The 27413-nt window shown below is 36.1% G+C and overlaps 2 protein-coding genes across 2 annotated transcripts in view; one reads left to right on the forward strand and one right to left on the reverse strand.

Moving 5' to 3' along the window:
* The window catches only part of mmel1 (membrane metallo-endopeptidase-like 1), a 33166-nt gene extending 24140 nt beyond the window's left edge, over window positions 1-9026 (forward strand). Inside the window, exons 19-24 of the mRNA XM_056255286.1 lie at window positions 1608-1727; window positions 1937-2070; window positions 4791-4856; window positions 6275-6370; window positions 6867-6943; window positions 8587-9026. Coding sequence (XP_056111261.1) covers window positions 1608-1727; window positions 1937-2070; window positions 4791-4856; window positions 6275-6370; window positions 6867-6943; window positions 8587-8686 — 593 coding nt within the window. The 3' untranslated portion in view covers window positions 8687-9026. The remainder of the gene's footprint in view (window positions 1-1607; window positions 1728-1936; window positions 2071-4790; window positions 4857-6274; window positions 6371-6866; window positions 6944-8586) is intronic.
* A 3838-nt stretch (window positions 9027-12864) lies between these two features.
* On the reverse strand, window positions 12865-25608 carry prxl2b (peroxiredoxin like 2B). Its single transcript, XM_056255304.1, has 7 exons — window positions 25450-25608; window positions 24435-24639; window positions 23064-23115; window positions 22579-22642; window positions 21220-21295; window positions 20468-20586; window positions 12865-13028 (listed from the first exon to the last, which is right to left on the reverse strand). The coding sequence occupies exons 1-7, from the start codon at window positions 25510-25512 to the stop codon at window positions 13002-13004; spliced, it is 606 nt and encodes a 201-aa protein (XP_056111279.1). The 5' UTR covers window positions 25513-25608; the 3' UTR covers window positions 12865-13001.
* Window positions 25609-27413: the final 1805 nt, after the last annotated feature.

Genomic DNA, 27413 nt, shown 5'->3' on the forward strand with positions numbered 1-27413 from the left:
GGATTTCGTGACGATAGAGGAAACCGTTTTCGTATACCGCAGCAGCAAAGTTGAGGCATGCTGCCAAAATGACTATTAAGTCTTTATCTTTGCAATGCCTTCACATTTTGACACCAAACTTTGTATGTGTCATTGTCACCTCACTCTGACCACATCACATCGATTTCGTAACTGCGCCACCTATTGGTCGAAAGTGATAATCCATTAAATCATCTTAAAAGTTACTGTATATATGATTTTTTGGCCATTTGCCCAAAATTATCTTAAAATGTCTTTAATTGCTCCTTGCTGCAATTGGTCTGCCACTCCCACCCATGAGGGCATCTGTTGCCGCTTCTTGCGCTTGGCCCCGGTAATGGCTGCTTGCAGCTATATTTATATTTGTCTCCGTCTCCTTCCCACAGACACGCGCGCTCTCTATTCTTGTCACACTCACTCATTCCGGATTCATTGACGCGCCCCTTCCACGCTTAACCATGCGTTTAACGTGAGGCAAATTTACTGGTCGCACATGTGCGACTGGATGTAAAATTCAGTCGCACACTCTCAAATTTTAGTCGCAAAATGCGACCATTTGGTCGCAGTCTGGAGCCCTGCAAGGGCATCCAAGATGTAGGTGTCTTTGTTTCCGCAGTAATTTCAATTTTGATATTTTTAGGTCAAACCGTTCTTGTCTGTCAGTCATATAATGCAGGTCTATGGTCATCACCTCAAAGAGCATGCACAGAGAAGTCCAAATTAAACATGATTTAATGACTCGTAAATGTAAGTACACATTGATGGCCTAAGACACGAAACGAGCGGTTTGTGTGAGAAAACGAACAGTATTTATATCGTTTTTACCTCTTGTAACCACAGCCACGTCCAAGTGATCTGAGGGCGCCGGCGCTTCGGTCTGGGCAAGATTTCTCGCGCGGTTGCGAAAAAAATTCAACGTTGTCTGTCGATATATCGAAATCGTCTTCCATTGCGATTTCCTGTATATCTAAATATGTTTAGATCTTCACAGTGAAAGGTAACACTTCCGAAATCTCTGTGTAAACAATGAGTGACGTACACACGCGAGAGATCACTTCCGGCGCTTGCGCAGACCGAAGCGCCCTTTAAGTAATAATTTAAATATATTATATTAAATGATCATACTTCAGAAGATGTTTTTACTTTAAAAAACTATATTCCATGCATTCTCTGAAAATAAGTCTTCTTTTAAGACATTTCAATATTTTTACTGACTTTTAGAATTTACTCGAACTGTTCTCAAATATCATATTTTAAAGATAACAAATAATATAAATATATCATGCTAAATGATCATACTTTAGAACATGAAATGTATGTATATTTTAAACATCAAATATAATATTTTGAAAGTCAGAGTCTGGGACGATAGTAATGTTTGTTCATTTGACCTTCAAAAAAATGGTTTTAGAAAAAAGCTGAAACCTCTGGGACATAAAAGTTTCCAAAGTTAACACTCTACTACTATTAAAATGAGTTGTTTTCTCATGTGACTCAATTAGTATCTCAAAAACGCATTTCCTGGTCAATTATCCATGCATTATGCTGAATTCTATCTCTTTCTATGCATTCATCTTTCTTTCCTTCAGTGTTTCCTGCTGGCATCCTCCAGCCTCCCTTCTTCAGTGAAAAACAGCTGCAAGCTCTAAACTTCGGTGGAATCGGGATGGTTATAGGACATGAAATCACTCATGGATTTGATGATCACGGTAATATGGGTCTCATCTGATGGATTGTACTAATTATCAGTTAGCTGTGGATGAATAAACTGTGGATTTGTTGATTATCAAACTCTGTGCTGAATGACGGGGTTTAAATATCACGGATAAATTCTCCAATGGACCAAACCAGCACGCCACTACGCTTGTCTGTTTCAAATAAGGCTTTGTTCCACAAAATTAAATATTTATTTTCATAGGCCGGAATTTCGACAAGGACGGGAACATGAACAACTGGTGGAGCAACTACTCTGCCGAGCAGTTCGAGGATCAGTCTAAATGCATGGTGGAACAGTACGGCAAATTCAGCTGGAAACTTGCAGGAGGCCAAAATGTAAGTTGAACCTCGGTTCAGTACAATGGAAATAATATGAACTTCAGAAAACAAACAATTAAAACTGATATTAAGTTTATACTTGCAGTGCTTGCAGAATGTGCTTGCTTTGGGTCCCATCTAAGCATTTCCACTGCCCTAAAAAAAAAAAAAGCAATGAAATTAAATGCAGAGGAAATTAAAACTTTTGCTGACATAAAAATGTCAAAACACTTAAAAATTAGGGATGGCCCGATACCGATACTGGCATCGGGGATCGGGCCGATACTGTCCTAATATACTCGTACTCGTACTCATAAAAATTCGCCGATACCACGCACCGATACCACGTACATTTTGCAAAACGAAACTGGCCGCCGCGAGTGCTTTGTCGAGGTGAACTGAGGCATAGGAAAGTATAATGTCGGCGGTTTGGGCTCATTTCAAGATAAGGGGTGATGACAACAGCAAGGCAGACTGTGAGTTATGTTCAGCTAAGGTGTCGAGAGGAGGGAAAGAAAGTACATCGTTTAACACCAGCAATCTAATTAAACATCTGAAGACGCATCATAGATCTGATGGCCGAGCGCGCGCGCGGGCGGTAATGCACTCACTCTGTGTGTGCGGGTTACGGGAGAATAAAACGATTCGCGGGACTCCCGCAAACTGGAAATATCTATGAATAAAACATAAAAACTAAAAGATTTGTATTCATCTCTTGCAGAAAAGCAACAAGAACAACTACAACAAAATAGAAACGATTTACAGGACAGAGTTTCTATTCATAACATGGTTGCAGCGTTGAGCGATGTAGCCAATCACAGACATAATGTGTTGATTTCTTGAACGCAATGGCCAATCAGAAGCATTTAAGATAGACTCCCCTCACCGCTCAAAACTGACTTTTTTGTTCAGTGCTGAATTCTGTATGCTGGCAAATCCTCTAATTATAACAAACAAAGTGTGGATATTATGAAAGATTGATTGTGCAGTCAGCTTCATTGATAATAACAGAGATGTGTGAGATCGCGATGAACTGTCAGCTTTTAGGATTTATTAAGGGAGCGCACTTTGCGCGCATTCAGTCATGCCAGACCATGCACGCAGTAGCCTGCTTGCTTTTATGTTAAATTAACAGTGGTTTGTGTGTTAATACATTTATTATTTTACTAATTTTTATTTATTTTTAGACTTGTTAAAACAAGCAGAGAAGAAAATAAAAACAGTCTTCTAACCTGTGTTCTAAAATAGTCGTCTTCTTTTCTGGGAGCCTATTACTTTTGCGGTAGAAATATCGGTATCGGTACTCGGTATCGGCAAGTACACAAATGTAAATACTCGTACTCGTATCGGTTTGAAAAAAAATGGTATCGGGCCATCCCTATTAAAAATAGAAAAAAATCTGCCGGTTGGGCAAGCGAAAATAACTTAAACATCAAATAAATATCTAGCCACTAAAAATGAATGGATTTCTAGACAGAAATAGATTAATAAGTTTAACTTTTAACAAACATTGAAAATACTCAAGTCACCACCCCATTGGCATTTTTTACAATATTTATTTGTGTTTTGTTTTAAGAGGGGCATTTATTTTTATTTTATTTTTTACAGTAAATAAGATACTGTATTCAACTTGTTATGGACATTTTGCTTCTTTTAAGACTTTTAAGACCTTAAACATTGTTATTGACTTTGATAAGATACCCGCAAATAGAGCTGCACAATTCTAGATTAAAAAGGAGATCATGATTCTCCTGCGATTCTGAAACAACTAAACAAAATAACATAATTTAATAGGGATTCTGCCAAAATGTTAATTGCTGCTGTCTATTTAAAAATATGTCCTTTTTATTTTATTTTAATTTATTTTATTTAATTATTATAAATAAAACAGTTTGATTAAAAAATTCAATGACTCACTCATAAAGACTTCACTTGTTTCATTAATGAATGAATCAGCATTTTTTAATGAATATCTAGAATGAATGATTCAATGACAAATACATTTTTTTAACAGTCACTTGTCGCCACCTACGATGTAAATGATTCAATCATTATTAGAAGCGGCAAGCTACTTACAAATGGTGATTTACTGTGATTTTGACCATAGAAATCAGTGTTTATATCTGAACTGTAAACTTCTTTCCCAATACTTCTGTGATAACATGAATGATTGTAAGACAGATATAATTATATTGTGTGTTTGAAAAGATCGTATTTCTTTGTCAAATGTTTAATAGACATAGCCGAATCGTTGTCATTATAAGATCGTGTGGGTGCTTGAATCGAGAACGCAATCTTTTAACGATTAATCATGCAACTCAAACTGTCCTCAGATTTGTCACGACATCAAAGTCTGTAATTAAAAGATTTTAATATAAACTCACACATTCCAAACTTGATACTTGAGTTAAACTTTGGATGCGATTTATATATGTTACACAGTGTTGTTATTGTAAGCTAAAATTTAAAATTAAGCTATTAAAATCGTTTTTTATTAATCGAACTGAAGCTGAAAATACTGGATGAAATACTTAAAATAGTAATGTTGCCAAATTACTATTTATATAAAATAAGTTGAAGCTAAATTTAAATATAAAAAAAGTAATAAAAATGACAAAAGAACATAACATTTAAATGAACAATCAAAATGTAAAAGTAATTCAAAATATTAATAATTACTATACTAGCACATGTAATAATTGAATAACACTAAACAATGTTACGTCATGTCGTTGCAGGTCAGTGGCATCACAACATTAGGAGAGAATATTGCTGATAACGGTGGAGTTCGGCAAGCATATAAGGTTTGCATGATTAATTCCCTTTAAACAACCAAATAGTAACCTGATAAAAACTACTCAACACCTTAGCAACCACATAGTTGTGTTGCTAATTGTAAGTGGCTTTGGATAAAAGCGTCTGGTAAATGAATAAATGTAAACACCCTATAGCAGGGGTTTTCAAACTGGGGGCCGCCAGGGGGGCCGCAGCAAGTTGGAAGAAAAGTAAAAAAAAAAAAAGTAAAAAAAAAAAAAAAAGTAAAAATATTTATATTTATATTATTATGAGTATTGTAATGAAATAGCATTATAATAATTTGTGCATAGCCTATCTGAACATTATACTTGTAATGCTAATCTTTTAGAGATGCACCGATTGATTGGCTGGTGACCGGAATTGGACGATTTTCATGTGATTGTCGACCGGCCGATCAGTCTGACATGCTGATTTTATGCCGGTCTAATGCACTCGGGCGCCGCATGATTAACATCGCGCAACATCAGCATCCCACATGCACACGGAACGCACATGTAGGAAACCTCGTGAATTACGGCCGTTTCAGATCTCAAGCGCGAGAGGCGCGTATTTTTTCGGCGTACATGTTATCAATGCGCGAGCTTCATTCACAGCGCGAGCAGGAGCGCAAAGCAGGAGCGTAAGCAGCAGTGAAGCGGGTTTCGGCACAATCTATTTTTGCTACGCAGCTCACACTCAATTAAAGTGAAAGCACACTTTTGATGGACAAAATAAATATGATTTCACACAAAAAGTGCCTAAAATGCACATAATTTGCATGTCTAGTGTGTTTTAACAAGAACTGGAGTAGGCTATGTCAGAAAAGAAAATGAAGACTCAAAAATATTTATAGAAAATTTACCCATTTAAACTTAAACTTGTCTTAATTATTCAGTTTGGGTAAAACTATATGATGTTATATATATATATATATATAGTATATATATATATATATAGAGAGAGAGAGAGAGAGAGAGAGAGAGAGAGAGAGAGAGAGAGAGAGAGAGAGAGAGAGAGAGAGAGAGAGAGAAAGAAAGAGAAAAAAATATTTTTGTGTGTTGTAAAGTGGTTAGAAAAAAGGAAATCAGATCGGCTAAAATCTGTATCGGCAGGTCAAACTCAATGAAAAATTGTAATCAGCCTAGAAAATTGTAATAGGTGCATCTCTATAATCTTTCTGATAGGCTGGTATCACACACCATCACATAATCTGATGTTCACCTAGAGGTTTTATTTATTTCTACATTTGCTGTAGTAGTGTCGATGGGTTCAATAACACATCCTGCAGAAGGGGGGCCTTGGCCAGAAGCTATTGCTATTTGGGGGGCCTTGGCATGGAAAAGTTTGGGAACCCCTGCCCTATAGCATCACGGCAAGCACTTTTCATGTAAAAATCTAAAAATTAGTTTTGTGTGTGTGATATTAGGCGTATATAAAGTGGGTGGAGAGGGAGGGCGAGGAGCCCCTTCTTCCCGGACTGGATATGGATCATAAACAGCTCTTCTTTCTGAACTTTGCCCAGGTATGTGACCATGAATTACATATACTTTAAAACTCCTGCATGTGTTCACCTTGATGCCCGTGCGAGGTCAGTTTCACATAGACTGCATCAAATTAAACTGACATCACTTAAAAGATACATGTGCTGGAAAATAAATGACTACCGGCTGTCTAATATAAGCTTAAAGGAATAGTTCACCCAAAAATGAAAACTATCCCATCACTTACTCTACTTTTTAGGTGAACTATTCCTTTAAGGCATGAAATCTGAGGCTGAATCATGTCATCCGCTGGGATGAGACTGGGACTGGGATTTGAACAGTCTTTATTTGGACAGCCACATGTCAAAATATGTGTTAAAATACACAACTGATCTGTTTTGCAGAATCCTACAAATGTCATTCAAGCATAAAGTGCATATTAGTTCAAGTTAAAATCCCTGTGTTCATCTGTCCAGCTGACTTTAATATGACTGGGTGCATTGTATTGAATGTAAAAACATCTCACGTGTTGTTTAGGTCTGGTGTGGCGCCTGTCGCCCTGAATACGCCATTCAGTCCATCAAAACAGACCCACACAGCCCTCTGGAATACAGGCAAGATCTTTCTACAAGATTTGTGAATTAAAAATGAAAAAACGTATCCAAGTCACACTTAAAAATGTCATTCGATTAGGTTACAGATAGCACATGCTTTTAACTCTTTCCCCGCCAGTTTTATTATTTATTTATTTTAAGTTGCCAGAAACCCCCAGCATTTATGATCATTTACACAAAAGTTTCATGGCCTAGTATATTTTGAATATCTGAACATGCAATATATCAAAAGAAAGAAAGAAAGACCCTCGACTTTTAAACAAAAAAACCTGTTTTATTCTAGCTTCATGCTTTCTTTTTTTGATCAACACTTGAATGTGGGTAAGTTTCATCAAAAAGCAAAATTCAGAGAAAATCGTGTGTTTTTTTAAGACTTCGTCGGGATCAGATTCAGATGATGATCAAAACACAGATAGAGTAGATCGAGTCCATCAACACCCCATAGCTTCACAGTCCTGTAGCTCGTCCTGGGTCGACATTTCATTCAGTAACAGTTTTAATTGATATGCTCTTTAATGTTGATGATCACGTTATTTCACATATGCTATCTATCACTTGTTTCTGCTTCTCCTTCGCCTATGATCTGGAGATTCAGCACTCTTTCAGAAGATGTGTAATAGCGCCCCCTACCGTATAACAGTAAAAACACGGAAATATCCGTCAATGGCGGAGAAAGAGTTAAACACAAGCAAAAAGAATAAGCAAAAATTTGTTAGGAAGAATTCTTGAAACTAACATACATTTCTAGCCACTAACATTTTTAATGGATCTTAAAAAAAAAAGTTTTTACAATTATACACTACCCTTCAAAAGTTTGGAGTCGGTAAGATGTTTTTGAAAGAAGTTTCTCATTCTTTATTTTAAAAAGTAATATTGAGAAATATTATTACAATTTAAAATAGCTGTTTTCTATTTGAACATGTATGTAAAATATCATTTATTCCTGTGATCAAAGCTGAATTTTCAGCATCATTACTCCAGCCTTCAGTGTCACATGATCCTCCAGAAATCACTCTAATATCGCTCAAGAAACATTTCTCATTATTATCAATGTTGAAAACAGTTTATTTTTGTGGAAACAATGATACATTTTTTCAGGATTCTTTGATTATTCGAAAATTCGTAACAACAGCATTTCTTTGAAATAGAAATCTTTTGCAACACTATAAATGTCCAATTCTTCTTATAAATTGAATGCGTCCTTGTTGAATAAAAGTTTTGTAAAAATCTTACTGACCCCAAACTTTTGAACAGTAGTGTATAATATATATATGAAGCCACTTTATATTTCCTAAATAATATACGTGTGCTAAAACCTGAGCTAACTGACTTCATACATCCACTAAAAATCCTCAAAACAGCTGATTCTAGACACTAAACACAAATGAAGAAAAGTCACAGTCACCTCTGATGAGAAATCACTCGAAGTTTGAATGTAGACACATGTGAAGCTGCTTTGAAACAATATGTATTGTGAAAAGTGCCATACAAAAAATGTGAATTGAAGAAAAGTGCCTTAGCGAAGAGAAAAGGTCCTGCAGCGAGTTTGTAGTTTAATGCAACGGCATTCAGACATGTTTAAAACACTTTTTATAGGGTGTTGTATAAAGGATTGAATGCCATGTTGTTTTGTTTTTTAACAGGGTTCTCGGTTCCCTGCAGAACTTTGAGGCTTTTTCCGAAGCGTTTCATTGTGAACGAGGAACTCCCATGAACCCCGAGGAGAAGTGTCGCGTGTGGTAACCTGCCGTCGGAGGAGGTCCTGGAGTCGTGTATATTTTAGGAGGAAAGGCAGCGGTTAGGAGAGCTTGTTGTGCTGTTATTGCTGCCTGTCTGTTAGTCTGACGTGACAGACATGACCGCGGTGTAGACACCTACATGTGTGACTGCATAGATGTCTACTGTGAACTTTCAAAAGCGCACATATAACCAACAAGTGCAGGCGTCGTGAACGTGCGCAGTGAGGGTGTTGTTTTTCTGAAAAAGAGGCATGCTTTTTCATCGTCTGTTCAGAGACTTTTAAGCAAGATTTCGTCCTGTCCGCTTGTTTCTTTTGACACATTATTAGTTTTGGCACCGGAGAATAAATAGTTTCATTGTAACGAGAGGGAGGGTTTTATTGACATCAGATTATTTTTCCAGATTATGTAAACGGATAAACCCCTCCGTTGGCTTGGGATTCTGTCGGCTCTCCAAGAAGATATCCGTTGTGCTTTTGAGCGATCCTAAAATCAGCCAACAACCGGAGGCTTGGAAGCGGTTTGTGGTTTGAATAGAACCCAGTCAAGGCATCATGTTTCGTTTCATAATAAGCAGCCTTGAAGTATTTTGATTATGGTATAAGACATTATTTTGGAAAGCCAGAGTCCTATTGAGCGCCGTTTTCCCCCAAAAAATCCTAATGTAATGTACGTTTCACAGAAGAATCTGTGTTTCTTTGAAAGCGAGGGCTTAGCGTTACGTAAACGGGCCCGTGTTGACAATTACCTGACAACCTTAAGACTGTTAAAACCATATCGCTTAAAGCTTCATGTGTTTTTGTCCATAAATAGATCCTATTCATGGCCTTGCCTTGTAATTGAACTTCTGTGAAAGCCAGCAGATAATGGCAGGAAGCCGCTGCAATACAGGAACGAAAGAGTTACAACAAGAACTCAGACTGGACATTTGTTTCATACAAGCTGTGTGTTCTGCCAGGGAGCGCTTCTGTACGTTGCTGTTGTTAACACTTACCTATGGATGTTTTAGCATGTTTAGGGATGAGAATCAAATCTGTACTGAAACTGAGGGGTCTTCAACGCGTCAGTCCTCCGGTTTAGTTCGGTTCTCTTACTAAAACATCATCACCGCATTGACTTCTGCAAATAAACATAGAGAAATAGTGTTTTTTTTTTTAGTACATCAAGGTTACTTTCTTAAGCAGCATATTTTGTAACCAATAGTTTGGTCATGAATTAGTTTAGTTTTAATACTTTACAAGCATTTGATCATTGGTGGAAATGTTCATCATGTCACATGCTGGGGGAAAAACAACTAATTAAAGTGGTCAAGTTGGAAATTCCTAGTAAATTTCACAATTTATTCCTGTGATCAAAGCTAAATTTTCAGCATCATTACTCCAGTCTTCAGCGTCACATGATCCTTCAGAAATCACTCTAATATGATGATTTACTGCTCAAGATTATCAAGAAACGATGCAAGTAAGCCTAGTTCCAGACTAAAATGCATTATTGAGCTGTTTTAACTGAAATCAACTTGCACTAACATGCACATCAGTAATGTTGTTTCTAAAGAAAAATGTTAAAATCTACTTAAATGTCCTAATTGAACTAAGGCTTAATCCTGGCTTAATCTAAGACCTGTCTGTGAAACCATCCCCAAATGTTTTCCTTTAAGTCTGTTTAAAACTTTTTTAAGTCAGTTACATAAAAACATGGATTGATCTAATTTGATACCGAAAAGTAAGACTAACAGTAATGGCTATGTCTATGCAACTGGCCCCAGGTCAAATTCAAGCTGATGAACCATCTAAACTAGCCTGGACCAACTATAAAATCTCATAAACCTTGATTTTCCAGCAGGAAATATGTCATTTTATTCCTAAAAGGTGGCATGTAACACCAAACCATTAACAGACAGGCAAAGGTCTCGCTCAAGGATCTGTAAGCCAGTGGGTTTGTGATTTTAAGGAAGTTGATTTCATACATTTGATCTGAGACGGAGGCTAATGGGGCAGCAGGGCTTCATGTGTTATCTGGAGCGACAGCCGACAGTTGTCTCTCAGATGGACACTTTCAGGAGGCGGCCCCTTCATTAGAGACCCGGTCAAGGCCGGGGACTGTTATTTTCCGTCTTGATTAAGCCGTAATGACAGCAGAACTAAAGAGCCGAACAGGACGCAGCGAAAATGATAGAATGGAAAAGATAAAACGGACGTCAGACAGAAAAAAAGCCGATATTGGGTTGCCTTGGGTTATTGATTATGACTGTTATCTCTCACGACAGAGACTTTGATCATTTGAATGTTCATATCTGCCTTCATTGCAAGCCAATCTAAACCTCGACACCACTCTAATGGCACGTACTGTTTGATGCACGGGAGATGAGCGATATAGCTATTCAATGCAAGCAACTTTAGAACAAATGAAATATTATAACTTCAGATTCTGTTAGCGGCGGAAAGGGTTTTACAGTGATGAAATGCCAAATAAAACATAATCCCTGAATTATTAGTGCATGCATTTTCCAATGGAAAACCTGCCAGGAAATTGGATATGTAAGGATTTGAGCTTTAAAAGTGCTGGATAGAATCCGATGGTTTAGAAACAACAGTAGACCCAATAATGCACATACTCGATCTAAATGTGCAGTATTGTAATGTTTTAATATGGTCAGGGAAGAGAATGTGCATATTGGTTTTATGTACAGTATTTAACAATGCTTGGGTTGATTTACTTGCCAATCACGTCAATGCTAAGTCAGGTGCATTATGGCAAAATGTTACATATGCATATACACAACATTATCAATTCCCTGATAGCACGCATTCATCAGCCAGACGTCTATTTGTGCAGGTTTTTTTTTTTTTTTGCCTTAAGGCTTTTAATATTATGACTATTAAGAACAAATCAAATGAGGTGTGATGTGAACTACCTGTTCTTTATACCGCATTAAAGAGCGACTTCTCTGTGCCAAGGATTGCTGATTGCTTTTGAGAAAATCGCATTTTAAAATAGCTATTTTGTATCTGTGAAATACTAAATCACCCTCTGTGATCGTTTGTTTATACGACTGCTTTGAAGAAATCTGAACTGAAGGAAGAATAACTACATATAATCTATCAAATACTTTGCCAAGTGTGAATTGTAAAATATAATTTGTGTGCATTTTAGTGTCTTCAGTGTCGTTGGTTCTGAAGGTGTTTAAATAGAAATAAGCTTATGATGATTAAATATGAAGTCTCTTTTTCAATGCTTTATATAGGGACAATGCCAAGAACTTGTCAGACTCAAGAGTTTTTTTTATTTCAAGGATGAATCTCATTAAAACATGTCTAAGTTACACTTCATTGCAAAATCAAAAACTAGAGGTAGTTTTTATATATATATATATATATACTCTAAAAATGCTGGGTTTTAGGTCAACCGTTGGTTTAAATTGTTTAATTAAATTTGATGTTCATATTTGACCCAAGCATTGGTTGACATAACCCAGCATTATATATATTATTTACAGGTTTTGTGAGATTCACCCTTATGTTAAGACCACAGATGCTGCTATATGAATATATGTCTGGGGGTGTTCTTGTTCTGTTCATAGACTAGTTGACTGTTGAAATGTCTCAGTTAATACGTACTGACATAAATGCTCTTGATATTATATGGGGTCCACGTTTGATCGAGACCATATATGTTTTAATGACTTTCCAAGTGAATGCTTTGTAATGATATTGTTCTGCCTATATTGATTGTTCAAGCAAACATATATGGCTTAAAAATGTTATTTAGCTACCTTAAACTTACTGAGATATTGTATGATATGTAAGAGAAAATATGTAAGCATCAAAAATAAACTTATATAAAGCAACAAATATATTTTATGCATGTGTTTTTTTCACATTCAAAAACCACAAATATACTTTGGTGAGAGTTTTAATATGTACATCTTAAAAAAAATGTCATTCACATTCTTAAATTAACAAGTCACATTTGGTCAGAAGTGTTTAGGAAAAAAATCAATAAATTCAGGTTTATAAAAGAATCTCATTAAATGGAGTATCTTATGACAAAACACAAACTTTGAGGATTTGAGGATCAAACAAAAATTTGAGGATCAAAGCAGCATTAGTGTTTATTCACACACCTACTGTGAGAGCTTAATTACTCATCAACAAAAGAAAAATAATGCATAAAAAATGCTCATGATCAGTGAATTATATTTTAGCATCAAACCAAAGTATCACATACATGTAAAAGATGATTTGAATCAGATTATGGGGAATATAACACTGGATAACCAGGAATCACAGTCCATTCGTCCCTGAAGAACATTGGATCCTCTATCTTGTGCAAACATCTTCACTGCACTGTAAAAGACACAGAAATATTATGTATTAATAATGAAAACTTGGGTATCCTTGAGTATAACATTAGACCTCATTTACTGTATGGAAAAAAGAAAACAACACTGACACATTTTTTAAATATCTTTGAGTTTGATACTGGTTTGGATTGACATGACGGTGAGTAAATGACAGAATTGATGGTAACACTTTATTTTACAGTTACATGTAGTTACTAGTTACTGTAATAACTCAAAATTATGCATAATTACATGCAACTAACCCTCAAATCAAACCCTAATCCTATCCTAACCCTATTGTAAGCACATGTAGTTACTTAATATTACTTGGTAAATATATTATTACTCTGAAACAATGACACCTTCAAATAAAGTGTAACCGAATTTACACTTTTTAGGATGAACTATCCCTTTAATAAAGGAAAGTCGATCTTTCAAGCTACAATGAAAGGAGAACTCAGACGCACAGGTCAGTCTGTCACTGCATTTACAGTCGTGTGAAAGTAACCAATCGCACGGAGGAAATGGCATCGGTGGCTCAAAAATGACAACAGACACCGGCAGTCTTTAATGGATAAACAAGACCCGCGACACGTCCTGTTATTGAACTTCAAAGCAACGTCGTCGACTCCAAAAGTAACTTTAATATAGAGCAGCTGTGGTGCTTCGTCATATTAATAGAAATATATCAGTCACCATTATGCATGCAGATCGACCTCATGCATGTCTGCCACACAAATATTAATGTTCATTCGGAGCATCATCTAATGGTTGAAGACAAAAAAAAATCTGCAGGATATGAAAGTCTCAAAATCAGAATGCCCTTGACAGATCTATTATGGAATGCATACAATTTAATGGTCGAATCGATTTCCCTTGAGACTCTCCCATGTCATCCAGTGACGACACTGGGTTTGGGCTCTTGACCGTGTGTGTTGGGCCCTTCCTTCCTGAGAAGACCTCTGGGGCCGATCTGCTCTGAGATACGCTGCTGAATGACACCATGTTTATTCTTCAGATGGACTAAAGGTCTTTTGGTAGATCTAAGGGTGTGGTACGACACAATGGATTCTTCTCCAGTGGCCAGACTTTTGACTTCGGCATGAAGTAAAACAAATGAGACCACAATAATAGCTCAGAATAAAACGTTCTAAAAATATGGAGTGTGCGACTTCAGAAAATTAGCTCAGAGAAACCTGATGAAATTAATGTCTCTTGCAATCAGAATGGCTAATTAAGTAGCAAAAACTGTTTTCAACATTAATAATAAGAAGCATTATTTATTGAGCACCAATTGATAGCATATTAGAATTATTTCTGAAGGATCATGTGCTGGAGTAATGATGCTGAAAATTCAGCTTTGATCAAAGGAATAAATTACAATTTAAAATATATTCAAATAAAGACCAGTTATTTTAAATTGTAATATTACAGTTAGCAATGTATTTTGGATCAAATAAATATAGCCTTAATGAGCATAAGACATAAAAAAAACGTATTATATCTTTTGACCGGTAGTGTATGCAAACTTAACTAATTTTATATTTCTCAATGATCACAGGCTACAAACTTGTTGCATTTTGGCAAATCTGGTGATTAATTCCTTATAAGTGCTCATAATATCAATGTGATTAATTACAAGAACTACTAACCATTTAATGAAAGAATAGCACATTTTTGTTTTTTTGACATTAAACGTTTCGTCCAAATGAGAACAAACATGTTTCAGAACATCTGTAAGCTTTTTGTCTGGTTCATTTGCCTTTACCATTCACCTCATTAAATCTCAAGAACAACAATCCAGTGGTGTAAGACATTGATTAAGGCCAGAAATATAAGGGAATACATGTTTTGTCATCTAAATATACATGCAAAGACAATCAGTATGATGAAACTCCTATTGGAACAAGGAAATTAACAATTTAGTGTGTATTCATAAATGTAAAAAAAAAAAATGTTTAAGTTTAAGATTTATACAAAATGTTTTATTAAAGGATTAGTTCACTTTAAAAAAAACTTTTGCTGATAATTTACTCACCCCCATGTCATCCAAGATGTCCATGTCTTTCTTTCTTCAGTCGAAAAGAAATTAAGGTTTTTGATGAAAACATTCCAGGATTTTTCTCCATATAATGCACTTTACTGGGCACCAAACGGTTCAAGGTCCAAAAGACAGTTTCAGTGCAAACTGCAAACTGTTCAAAGGGCTTTAAACGATTCCAGACGATGAATAATGGTCTTATCAAGCGAAACGATCGCTTATTTAAAAAAGAAATAACAAAGTTTAAGTTTAATAATGTCAAATGCTCACCTTGCTCTGTTCTGTGTGACTCTCCTGTTCGAACTCGTTCATCAAAATGAACAAATCTTTTTCCGAGTCAATTCGTTCATTTTGTTCGTTAAATGAACCAAATGACTCGAAAAAAGATTTGTTCATTTTGATGAACGAGTTCGAACAGGAGAGTCACACAGAACAGAGCAAGGCGAGCATTTGACATTATTAAACTTAAACTTTGTTATTTCTTTTTTAAATAAGACCATTATTCATCGTCTGGAATCGTTTAAAGCCCTTTGAACAGTTTGCAGTTTGCACTAAAACTGTCTTTTGGACCTTGAACCGTTTGGTGCCCAGCAAAGTGCATTATATGGAGAAAAATCCTGGAATGTTTTCATCAAAAACCTTAATTTCTTTTCGACTGAAGAAAGAAAGACATGGACATCTTGGATGACATGGGGGTGAGTAAATTATCAGCAAAAGTTTTTTTTAAAGTGAACTAATCTAAGCTCTCGTTTTTTTTTTTTCTCATTTAAAATGTTGTCTAAATGTTTAATTACCTTCTCTTTCAAAAAATGATTTCATGTCAGGTTTTACAAGGTTATTCTAACAATCAGTTTCTCTGGGGATTCTCTATAGATAACGTTTTTGCTTCCTCGACGAACCAGATGAACTGCGTCCACCATTTGAATGGTCATTTTGTCTACTTCACCTCATCTTGAGCTTGACAAGGAAAAGAAAGGCCAAAAGTGCCATTTCCTGCAGGATACCACGGTAAAGTCCTTAATTCAGACCATGTGTGACTTTAGGAGTTGCACGTCTATGTAAAAACCCCCTGTAATAACCAGCAGCAAAAATGGCATCTGCTGGTTTTAGTGGGTTTTGTTGTAAGAGGAGCTCCACTGTAATCTCACAGCCCAGGTGCATCATGGGACCTCGGGGTGGTTAAGATCACACAAAACCAAGAGATGAGCCTCACAACAAGACTCTGTTCTAGCCCACAATCACTTCACTTGTTCAAACATCCACTTACATAAGCCAAAGCATCTGTGCTCTAACATCAGAGAGATTCATGCCTTTCTTTATAGATTCATGCCTTTCTTTATTGCTGAAGTTGCTCGTTGACATGAATCAGGTCATGCTGCGGCAGAACACGGATTCTTTAGCGTGTCTTGTGGAGGCCTTGAAGGGTTTAATTGTGCTTTTCCTCATATTCTGGTCTACCGGTATTTAAGCCACTGAAGTAAAAGCAAGATATTATTCCAACGAAATTGAGCAAAACAAGGTAAGGATGTCTCTGGTGTCCTGGTTTCACCATGGATGCAATTAAACGGTCTTGTGTGGTTGCAATGGATCAATGCAACTTAAAATCTTACACTCTATAAACTCTTTACAAGGACAATTTCACTGTGGATTTTACTGCAGTAAAGTAACCCAACACAATACACAAAAAGAGTATTTTTAGACTAGCCTTAAAAATACATTAATGTAATAGTGTGGTCACATATTTTTGAGTCAATTAAAGTAGAAACATATACTAGTGGATAATGTTAGACAGTTTGTGGAGAAGAATCACATACAATATCAAGCATGAACATGAGTACAATACTGAAACCACTTGTTTGAAAGAATATAGTCTTTTTAAAAACCAAAACTTCAATCTGAGCCATTTAAATCACTTCAGATAGTTATTAGAGGTGGGCAGTATGACTAAAATCAAGTAATTAGATTTTTTTAATACTGATTTCATATATACACTAGTGTTCAAAAGTTTGGGGTCGGTACGATTTTAAATACTTTTAAAAGAATTCTCTTCTGCTAACCATGGCTGCGCTTATTTGATTAAAAATACAACAAAAATCAGTTATAGTATTAAATATTATTCCAGTGTAAATCAGCTGTTTTCTGTGTGAATATATAGTAAAGTGTAATTTATTCCTGTGATCAAAGCTGAATTTTCAGCATCACCAGTGTCAGTGTCTTCAGTGTCAAATGATCCTTCACAAATCAGTATAATATGAGGATTTGATGCTCAAGAAACATTTATTATTATTATCAATGTTGAAACAGTTGTTGGTCTGTCAGTTGTACAGTTTTTTTTTTTGGATTCTTTGATGAATAGGAAGTTCAAAAGAACAGCATTTGTTTGAAATAGAATCTTTTGTAACATTATAAATGTCTTTACTGTCCTTGATAAATAAAAGTATTGATTTCTTTCCTCCAAAAAATTTAAATAAAATTCTCACTGACCCCAAACTTTTGAACGGTAGTGTATATATATATATATTATATAAATACTTTATGAAAGGTACTTTATCTCGTTCATCATGTTTTATTTGGGACATGAACACAAATTGAATAAATGATAAGTCTGGTATCAGTGCAAAAACAGCTTCACGTCATGTAAAACCAGAGTAAAAAATCTAGAAACCGTAACACTAATATTAGGAAATGGTTCTTACTTTTTTCTTTATATTTTCTTTAGCTGCATTCAAAGTCATTTTAATATTACATATGCATGCAAACATTAGAGCGGCACGATTCTGGATAAATTAAGAATCACAATTTTTTTGTTTAAAATAGAGATCACAATTCTCCAACGATTCTGAATAGACAACTAAACCAAATAGCATGTAATACGGTTCTGATAAAATGTTAATTGCTGTAGTCTATTTAAAAAAATATTTAATTAATTTGAATTGATTTTTTCTTTTTTATAATTTTGAATGACTTCACTTGTTTCATTACTGGATTCATTTGAATGTTTACAGTGATCGTACTTGTCAAAGGATTGATAAACAATACCCAAATCAATGTTATTTAGGAATAAGATCGTGTGCGTGTTTGAATGGAGATCGCGATCTTTTAACAATTAATCTTGCAGCTCTAGCACACTTTTAATTAGATATTAATGCATCAAGTAATGCACTTCAGTGGCCCACAAGAAAATCTAAGGCCCCAACATTCCTAGATTCTGTAAATCATAAGTAAAAATTTTTTGCCTGTTTTAACTGATTTTAATGCTTGTTTAAGTCACCTTGAGGCCCTCTTGGAAGTATACTGAGGCCCCTAGTGAAGATCCACTGATGCTTTTCTATCAAGTCCTAATGGATTTCCTTATTTATTGCAATGTTGTTCCTATTACCATAAAATATTCAGAAACAATTTAGAGGAAGAACTCCTGACTGGTTTACCCAATGACAATCACAACCACTAACTTTACATGCGACATCTGACTATACTTCAGTATAAAACGCCCGGTTTACACCTGGCGTTAAGATGCATTTTAGGTGCAATTTGGTCGATTGGATCTCAAGTGGACGACACTAAATACAGGTGTAAACGGGGTCTAAAACGTTTTGAGCTTGTCCACTTTCAACCATTTACAAAGGTAAAATGCATTAGACCGGATTGCTCTCCTAGTATAAACGCTCATGTGTTCAAATGCGTTTGAACAGCCACAAAAGAACCTACTCTCGGCCTACTGACCTAAAGCATAAACATTGTGAGAAGTGCGCTAGCCTAGCCAGACGCGACTTTGTCGGTATTAAGACCCAAGTTTGGTTTGAAGATGAAAAACGTACCAAAGCACAATGCTCTCTCACCATTCTAGTGCTGCCACTAACGACTAATTTTCTAACGACTAATCTTTCGACTAATTTTTCGATTAGTCGACTAATCTAAACGACTAATTAAAAAAAAAATCAAGTGTTTATTTCGTTGTGTCCATCTTTATTTTGAATGGCCAAAACATAAAATGTCACCTGTTCAAAAACATTATGTATTAACAATCTAAGCATTAAGTATCTGCATTTCCATTAGGCTATACCATATTAGTCAGAGTCCTAATCTAATCCTCTAATAACAAACATGTATGTATTACTTAAATTAGCTCTTTTTTCTGCCTTAAAAAATGTACAGTAAGCTAATAATGATTAATTTATGTACATTTCTGAAAAGCATAACTGATAACATCACTCTGAATAGTAAAGTAGATGCAATGCATTTTCTGTGAAAAGCGCTATACAAATAAATTGGAATTGAATTGAAAGAGTCTGGACTAGCCCACTATGAGTCGCGCTGAAAGCAGGCAGGCACGCAGTTATGTAGCTCGCGTTTACACTTGCGTGCACGTGAAAGCAACACGGACTCGGGAGCGCTTGTTTAGGAAGTTAAGTAACCTGCCCATGCGTTTTAGCTGATTATGATGCATTTAGTTAAATAAAACACATGTAAGGGATGATAGTGTTGATGATTTACCTTGGATACGCAAGAGTTGAGTCTGCAGTGTATTCGCGCATTGCGCGTGCAATCAGGGCAACACATTTGGAAATCCACTGTCTCCTCAAAAGAGTCCGTTTGAAAAACACAATATATTGACCCGCGTTCTGTTTTTTATCATGCGCCGTGCACGTTTGCGATGACATAAGATGCACGCAAACTCAACAGGGTTCGATAGAATTAAGTGTGAAACCAGACCAACGCTGCGGGGGGCGCCGGGAACAATCGCGCTCGGACTCGGACCGCAGCAAACGAGCCCACTGTGAAAGCTCCGTCACCTGCCTCCGCAATTTTTCATATCAAAGCAGTGAAGGCGGGCGGGAACGTGAAGGAAAATGATAGCAGATAAACCAGCAGGGCGCGCACGGCGCACAGACTGGTGTGTGGAGGTGAATTACAGTGAGCCGTTTTTGACGGGAGACCAAAAATAAATAGCGGTCAATAGTAAAACGACACGTCGACTAAAAAAATTGCCGTCGACTGATTTGCATGGTTGATTACGTCGACTAAGTCGACTAATCGCGGCAGCACTACACCATTCCTGATATCGGTTTGGTCCTAAAGCTGTCAGAGCAGAAACTATAGCTGATGCACTGTATGTTTTTCAGTCGTCTCCGGTCACGTTCATATATAAATTGCGTGAGCTTATTTCATCCATTAGATCGAAAGATCTAAAGCCCATACATGTACCCGCTCATAGACCCTCCCCTCGAAGAAATCAGGACAGAAGTGGGCGAGAGTCGACAAAAGAGACAGATAAAAAAAACAGGTGTAAACAGGAATGTGTCTGCCTCGTCTACTTGTGATCCGATTGACCAAAACGCATCTCAATACCAGGTGTAAACCGGGCCAAAGAGGTTCGACCTTACCAATGCTCCCTGTTTTACCTGTGGCTTTTCACCAGCCTGGACGTTCGCCGAGATCCCGAGAGCTTTGGTGATGTCCTCCAGAGATGCGTTGTCTGCAGGCGTTTTCTGAACAAAATGCAGCAAAACCTTTTCTCCACCTGAACAGAGTGACACATTTAGCATTGTGATATTGTTTCCATGACAGTTAAGCACATTTAACACGTTTAATGAAAAGTTATGGTGGTACTGTTTAAACGTTAAATTAATCTATCTTAATTAGAAAAACAATCACAAATATTCTCATCACTCTGTTACAGTAATGAGAATCTAATGAGAATCATCATGAGATTAATGAGAATTACAAACAAACTTCAACATCCAGTTGCATTCAAGTAATGAGAGTTAATGAGAGTTCAAGTAATAGGAAAACATGTTTAGTTGTATTGCTGAATTAGTGCTTGCCATACTGTTGGCACCCTGAGACCCAGAAACAGTTCAGAGACTCATCAAATCCAGAAACATCAAGGTATTATTCTAAAATGTTAATCTCTGCTACAGGCAGATTTCTTCACATTATTTCTCATGGTTGAGCACAGAACAGATTTGAATGTGCTACATTTTTTTAATGTGAAGTCATGCTGCCCTCTAGTGACAATATTGCAGAGTGCTAAGATTACAAGTTTCGGTTCTCTTCTATGACACATTTATCAGAGGAAGAAAAAGATAATCACTATAAAAAACAACAAGACTGGACCAATACATTTTCCTAGTGAAAATTATGAAAATATGACCTTTTGCGACGATGAGCAAGCCTCCACTCTGCAGAAGATCTCCACTAAAGTTTCCTTGAATTCCTTCTGCACTTGCCTTCAAGAAAAAACATGAATCAAAAGAGTTATCTAAAAGTTTAGCACATTTTGAAATAAGCTATTGTTTATTTAACACCTTAAATTTGGTCATTATTAAAACTGTTTACAAATAAGACATATCATTAGTCACTTAAAGGTGCTATATGTATTTTTTTTAGCGGCCTCTATCGGTGATGTTTCAGATTGCAACCAATTTTTTCAAGAGCTCTCGTGGTATGGTACCGGTACCGGCCACACTGAGACTTTCAACACACTGGAGAAAGCATCACACAACATGCTGGAAACTCATGTAAACTCCCACTGCAACGTTACAATAATAGATTTCTTTTATCAGCTTGACGTTGAACTAATGCTCCGTGCTCGTACCATGATAACGTTACTGCATTTAGCCGACATGTGGTGTTAGCATAAGGCATTTCACTAACTATTCGTGTCTTTCACAATCAGGCAGCAATGTCAACATAGATTAGAGAACGGTTAGTGACTAGACTGAACAATTTCAGTGTAACAGTAAGATCGTAGGAAGTAACATTACTGAACGTGTCTGGAAATGTGTATTATAAACAATATGATAGTGGGATGAGTGACGTTAGACAGTAGATCTAGTACATAAAAGTTACATCCTAAAGCAGCCTACCTACTTTTTGTTATCCCGGAATAGTCTTTTGTATTCATTTCATGTCTCATGTATGTTGTAGTTTACCTTGCCATTACATTACAGTTTACCATTATTTATTTATTTTTTATTTCAGCATATCTGAAAACTTGTAATTTATCACAATAAAAATAGCGGAGGTCTCTCCATAATTCAAACGCTCTGCCGATGTTGATCCGTGTTTTCGTCCTAAGTCGATCCGATTCACGTTTGGCCTGACGAGCTTCAGCAGATACATTTTTGTTTTGTTTTTTATATTTATGTATTTGTGTTGGAGTGTGTGTTGTGCTGGAGGCAGGTCGTTGTTTGGTGTTATCAGACTCCATGCCGTTAGCTGCAGTGCCGTCGCATGGACTGTATATAAAGAGGAGAGAGGCTCGGGGGCGCGCATGCACGTCACATCCGACGGATTTCGCAGAAAATCCGACCCGGAGACTTCACATAGAAATAGGAATACTGGCCTTCAGAGGTAATAGCAAAACCCGACAAGTGGATCATAAAAAAAGGATTAATTTTAGAAGAAAAGTTACATAGAGCACCTTTAATCACGAATTATCATTAGGCCAGAATTATAATTTGCATTAAAAAATAACTATTAAAGGCAATGTACAATGCGTTATAAATACCTTTGAGGCAATTTCTCGTACTTTCTTTCCCATGGCAGCTGGAACCAAATTCATGGCATTGTACCTGAGATTGGAAACCAGAGGATTTTTGTTAATTTTGACAATCTTGTGTCATGGTCCAAAGGAAGATTTTATGAAGTAAATCGGTAACCAGACAGCTAATGGACCCCATTGACTTTCATTGCATTTTTTTCATACTATGAAAGTCATCCATCAACTGTCTGGTTACCGATATTCTTCATAAAATCTTCCTTTGTGTTCAGCAGAAGAAAGAAATTCATACAGGTTTAGAAGGTGAGTAAATTATGACAGAATTTTTCTTTTTAGTTGAACGAATGCGTGATGTTGGACCATGACACAAGCATGTCAAAATTCTTCTTTTGTGTTCAATACAACATGTTTATAACAATTTGAGACTTTTTAAATTAAGAATTCAATACCACAAATAAAAATAATCATGAATATGCTCAAGTTGAACCTCATACCTTTTAAAGCCTAAATCTTTGTAACACTGTTTCTTCTCATCAATGTAGATGTCTAAAACAAAGAAAAAGTTAAATATTCACAGGATCAGGAAAACGCCTATGACACCTTTTATCAGTGGCAAACCCAAGGTAAACACAGGCATGGCAAGCATAGTAACAGGTACAAATGACAGTAAAAAACACGAGTTTCATCACTAATAAATTCAAAACCCACACAATGAGCTTAACCTGAGGTTATCACTTATTTCAGAAGAAAGAATGCAGTATTGAAATCATTCTTTAACTCAATGGGGTCCAAAAGCACACTTGTGAAAACTGTATTTTGCATTTGATAATTTGCTATTTCCTGCTTTGGAGACGCTTGAAGAAAACCCGAATCCAGCACAAGGTGAATTTGTGCATCTTGTGCTTCAATTAAAGCAAGAAAATTATCAATGTCACTCAGTTAACATGCATTTGATCAAACACTTAGTGTGTTATGTTATGTCATGCATTATTTTGCAGTTTCTTTCATTTCCAGGTTTAAATGTTTAAATCTCTTTTTTAAATATTTGTTTAAAAAAAAGAGATGTTTTTCATAGTCTTGACATTTTTCCAAAGTTTGGTTCCCATACTAAAAACAACGTATTTTTAAAGAAATTTGTATGCATCTCTTCTGGGTCAAATGCATTATGAGTTAAGGCCCGTTCACACCAAGAAAGGTAACTATAAAGATAACGAGTGCAAACCCTCTTTTGGTGTTGAGAAACTACTGTCAGGATTTACTTAAGACACACAGTGAAAAATAATCGCTGAAAAGGCGTGGACAGGGTCAATTTTGAGGCTGACCTTATTGCATATGCATTTGTAGGAGTTTCTCTTTTAGACACAAAACTTATGGGAAGAGAGTATTTAAATGAATCATGCAAGTTAATTCACGAAGGTTTGATGTACTAATTAATGTACTGGTATTTGTGCCATTATTTACCGCCCAAAAAAGCTTGTCTTAAACCAGACGCTCTTGGTAGATTGTGTTGGTTATTATGGAAATGATCCGGCTGCGTTTGTTCATTAATTTGCACGTCGTCAGTAGATCTAAAAGTGATTCCAATGATATTGTTTCTCTGTGTCATTATCATTACATTGCATTTGTGTTGTGCACCCTGCTATTCATTTATATATAGAACGATTTTTAGAACTCTTATCTTTATCATTATCACTATAGATATTGTCTTTGGTCTGAACGGGCCATTATAAGGTAACTACTAGATCTTTCACTGTGGTCTCCGTCTCAGACTTCAATAACCCACTGCATATTTGAGCAACATTAGTGTAAAACTAAGAAATTAGGAATAATATTAAACAATATAAAGCCAAGTGCCAAATCCTCACCACCCTTGAAGAATCCCCCATCTTTGAACTCCTTCACTCCCATCTCTTCAGGTCCGATGCCAATCAGACCAATACCATTTGCTTTCAGGTCTTTCTCCAGTTTACTGACCTCCGCTGCCATCCACCGGCACACCTGACAACCAAACCTCCGCAAGAAGAAGAGAATGACCGTCTGCTCCCGCCACAGAGAACCAACCTCCACCATCTGATAAACAAGACAAGAGACTTGTTCAACAGACATATCGCATTTTCATTCATTAGTTCCAGCTCATTTGGAATAACACGCATATTTTTGGGTGGTTGACACTACATATGAAGCCATGACATGCTAGAGTTCCTTTAAAATTCAATTTCTAATTCATTTAAAATTGTTACACATGCCATTTTTATGAGCTCATAATTAAGAGACTACATATTTTAAATTCTCAGGTGTAACAAAAACCTGAATTCCTGATTCTGAAAAGAATTAATGCTCATGGACATAATTTGTTCATGGTAATTTATCGAGTGACTTACTGAGTGAGAATCATTTATTTCAATAAACTTTAACTTTCAAGTATTTAGGTATTCAAGTAATTTCACTTTTAAGTATTTAAAATAAATTGAGTCACATACATGTTTTAAATGGTTTAAAAAACATGCCTTCAAAAAGACGTAAAACTAAAAAGACTTGAAATTTTAAACATAACTTAGGCAAATAATACATATATTATTTTAAATATCAATACACCCAACCTAGAACAAGAAAATCTCAAAAGAGTCTTAGCATGCAGAATAACTGCATAGGTTTAAAATATTGTTTTGTTGCATTAGATTATAAATACTCATAATGTGTTATCATTGCATTTGACACCTGCGAGCAGTGAATGAGTTATTTATCACAATGTTGTCACAATGTGAAAAATCAGAACAGGAAGTGTTTTTCATGACAACGAATGAAATGATTCAGAACATCACTGTAGCCTGCTAGTTGTATGCTAACTTATAGGAACATTCATTGTAGTTGAATTATTACCTCTCCAGACGTGGTGTTTTTTAGTTGGTTGGCTCCTAGGCTGGTCAAATTCACAGACGACATTTTCTTAGTATATTTTTGGCCTTTGGGTGTAAAAATTGCCCTTGTTCCTTCAGCGGTTCTTTACACTTGTCTTTACACAAGCACACACAAACCCGCCGCTGTTATATACACACGCCCACTTGTGTAAGACATGACGTGAGTGACACTCGTATAGGCCAATCACAGCTTCGGGAATTCAAACCATGCGCTCGAGGGGCGGGGCATATTACATAAATATGACAATGGCAACTATTATCTGTTAGTTATTTAATCACTTCCCGAAATTATTTTCCCCGTACAAACTCAGTATTTGTAAATGTAAATGGATGCTATATGAATCACTCTAGTGTACAATATATATTTTTGAGCCCAAGATCAAGTTAACATATTCTATAAGATAATTTAGGGTGTGGTTTAGTACATCAAAGGTCAGTAACTTCAGTCTGTCTTCCTCAATTAGAACGTTGTAATGATTTACATTAAATAATCAATACAGTCCAAGAGAAAAAAAACTATTTTACTAAATATAGTAAATCATTAACTTCAGAAAGGTGTTGGTTTGCCACTCCTTAATGGACCCCTTTCACAGACTGTGATGACGTGTGTGTGTGTGTGTGTGTGTGTGTGTGTGTGTGTTTGTGTCTGTCTGCTGATGTACAGATATGTATGTGATTATCTGTATGTGTACATATTTCTTTTACACAATTATCATCTTTGTTTTGAAATAAAGGTTATCACTGTTTTGAGTTTCGTTTTTTGAGTTGGCATGCATAATATGGGATACAGAGATTGACAATGTACTGTATGTAGCTGGTTTAACTTCAAACTACTTTATTGGAATAAATGTTTTTATAATTGCATATATAATGCACAAAAATAAACAATTATTAACTATTACAGAGGGATGATTAAAATAAGAAATATAAATGTGCCATTAATGTTTACAGTAATTTTGTAATTTACACAGTGAAGTGCAACAGAATGTGAAAATAAACTTTAAATAAAATACTACACAAATATTACACAATATATACTCTGAAATTCCTTATAAGTTTATCTTAGATCAGGCATAGGTAAAACTATGGATGTGCGCTGTACTCCTTTTTGCTGCTTTCATTGTTACTTTAGAGTTTTTTTTTTTTTATACATTAACATTTTTAATAATATTATGTCAAATTTGCGTATGCGTTTTAAAGACGCGTGACGTCAAAACACGTGATGTCACAGTGCATGCGCCATATCGCGGTGACAGCGTATGCGCATGCGCTGTGACATCACGTGTTTTGTTAACTCTTAAAGGGACAGTTGACCGAAAAATTAAAATTTTCCCATCTCTCCAAGTACTCCTCGCTGCAGACTGTAGCGTGGTGACGTCACGTATTCACGTCACACATATGTGACGTACACAGATTATAATCAGCCTCTGCTGATTATAATCTGAGACACTGCAGACCTGTGAGTATCAGCACTCACAAGGCCCGTCTGTTTAACAGCTTCTTTCCAGCCACTGTTAGGTTAGTGGCACAGGACATTAAGGAGGGCAAAAAGTACCCCATTCCATGTTTTTAATCCAAGTGCATTATCATTATCATTGTAATGACTTGTGCACAGGCACGGATTAACGCACGGGCCTACTGGGCACTTGCCCAGGGCACGGCACTGGGCCAGCAGGGGGCCCTGTAAAATGTACTGTGTCTATTCTTTTCAAATAATTATTTTTATTTTATTTTTATTTTCAGTAAAAATGTTAAATATTGAGGAATAATGTGATTTTTTTTTTGCTGTTGCAAAGTATTAACTAGTAAATAAATCAAATAAATAATTTTGATGTATTGCTGCGCTGTTGAGAAGGACATCTAGAGGCGAGTGAAAAGCATTGCGTAATATAAAAGTCACGCGTAGAAGACGGTTACTCAAAAACC

The sequence above is a fragment of the Rhinichthys klamathensis genome, unplaced genomic scaffold, assembly GCF_029890125.1.
Source record: "Rhinichthys klamathensis goyatoka isolate OS25496 unplaced genomic scaffold, OSU_Roscu_1.1 h1tg000120l_1, whole genome shotgun sequence".
NCBI classification, from domain to species: domain Eukaryota; kingdom Metazoa; phylum Chordata; class Actinopteri; order Cypriniformes; family Leuciscidae; genus Rhinichthys; species Rhinichthys klamathensis.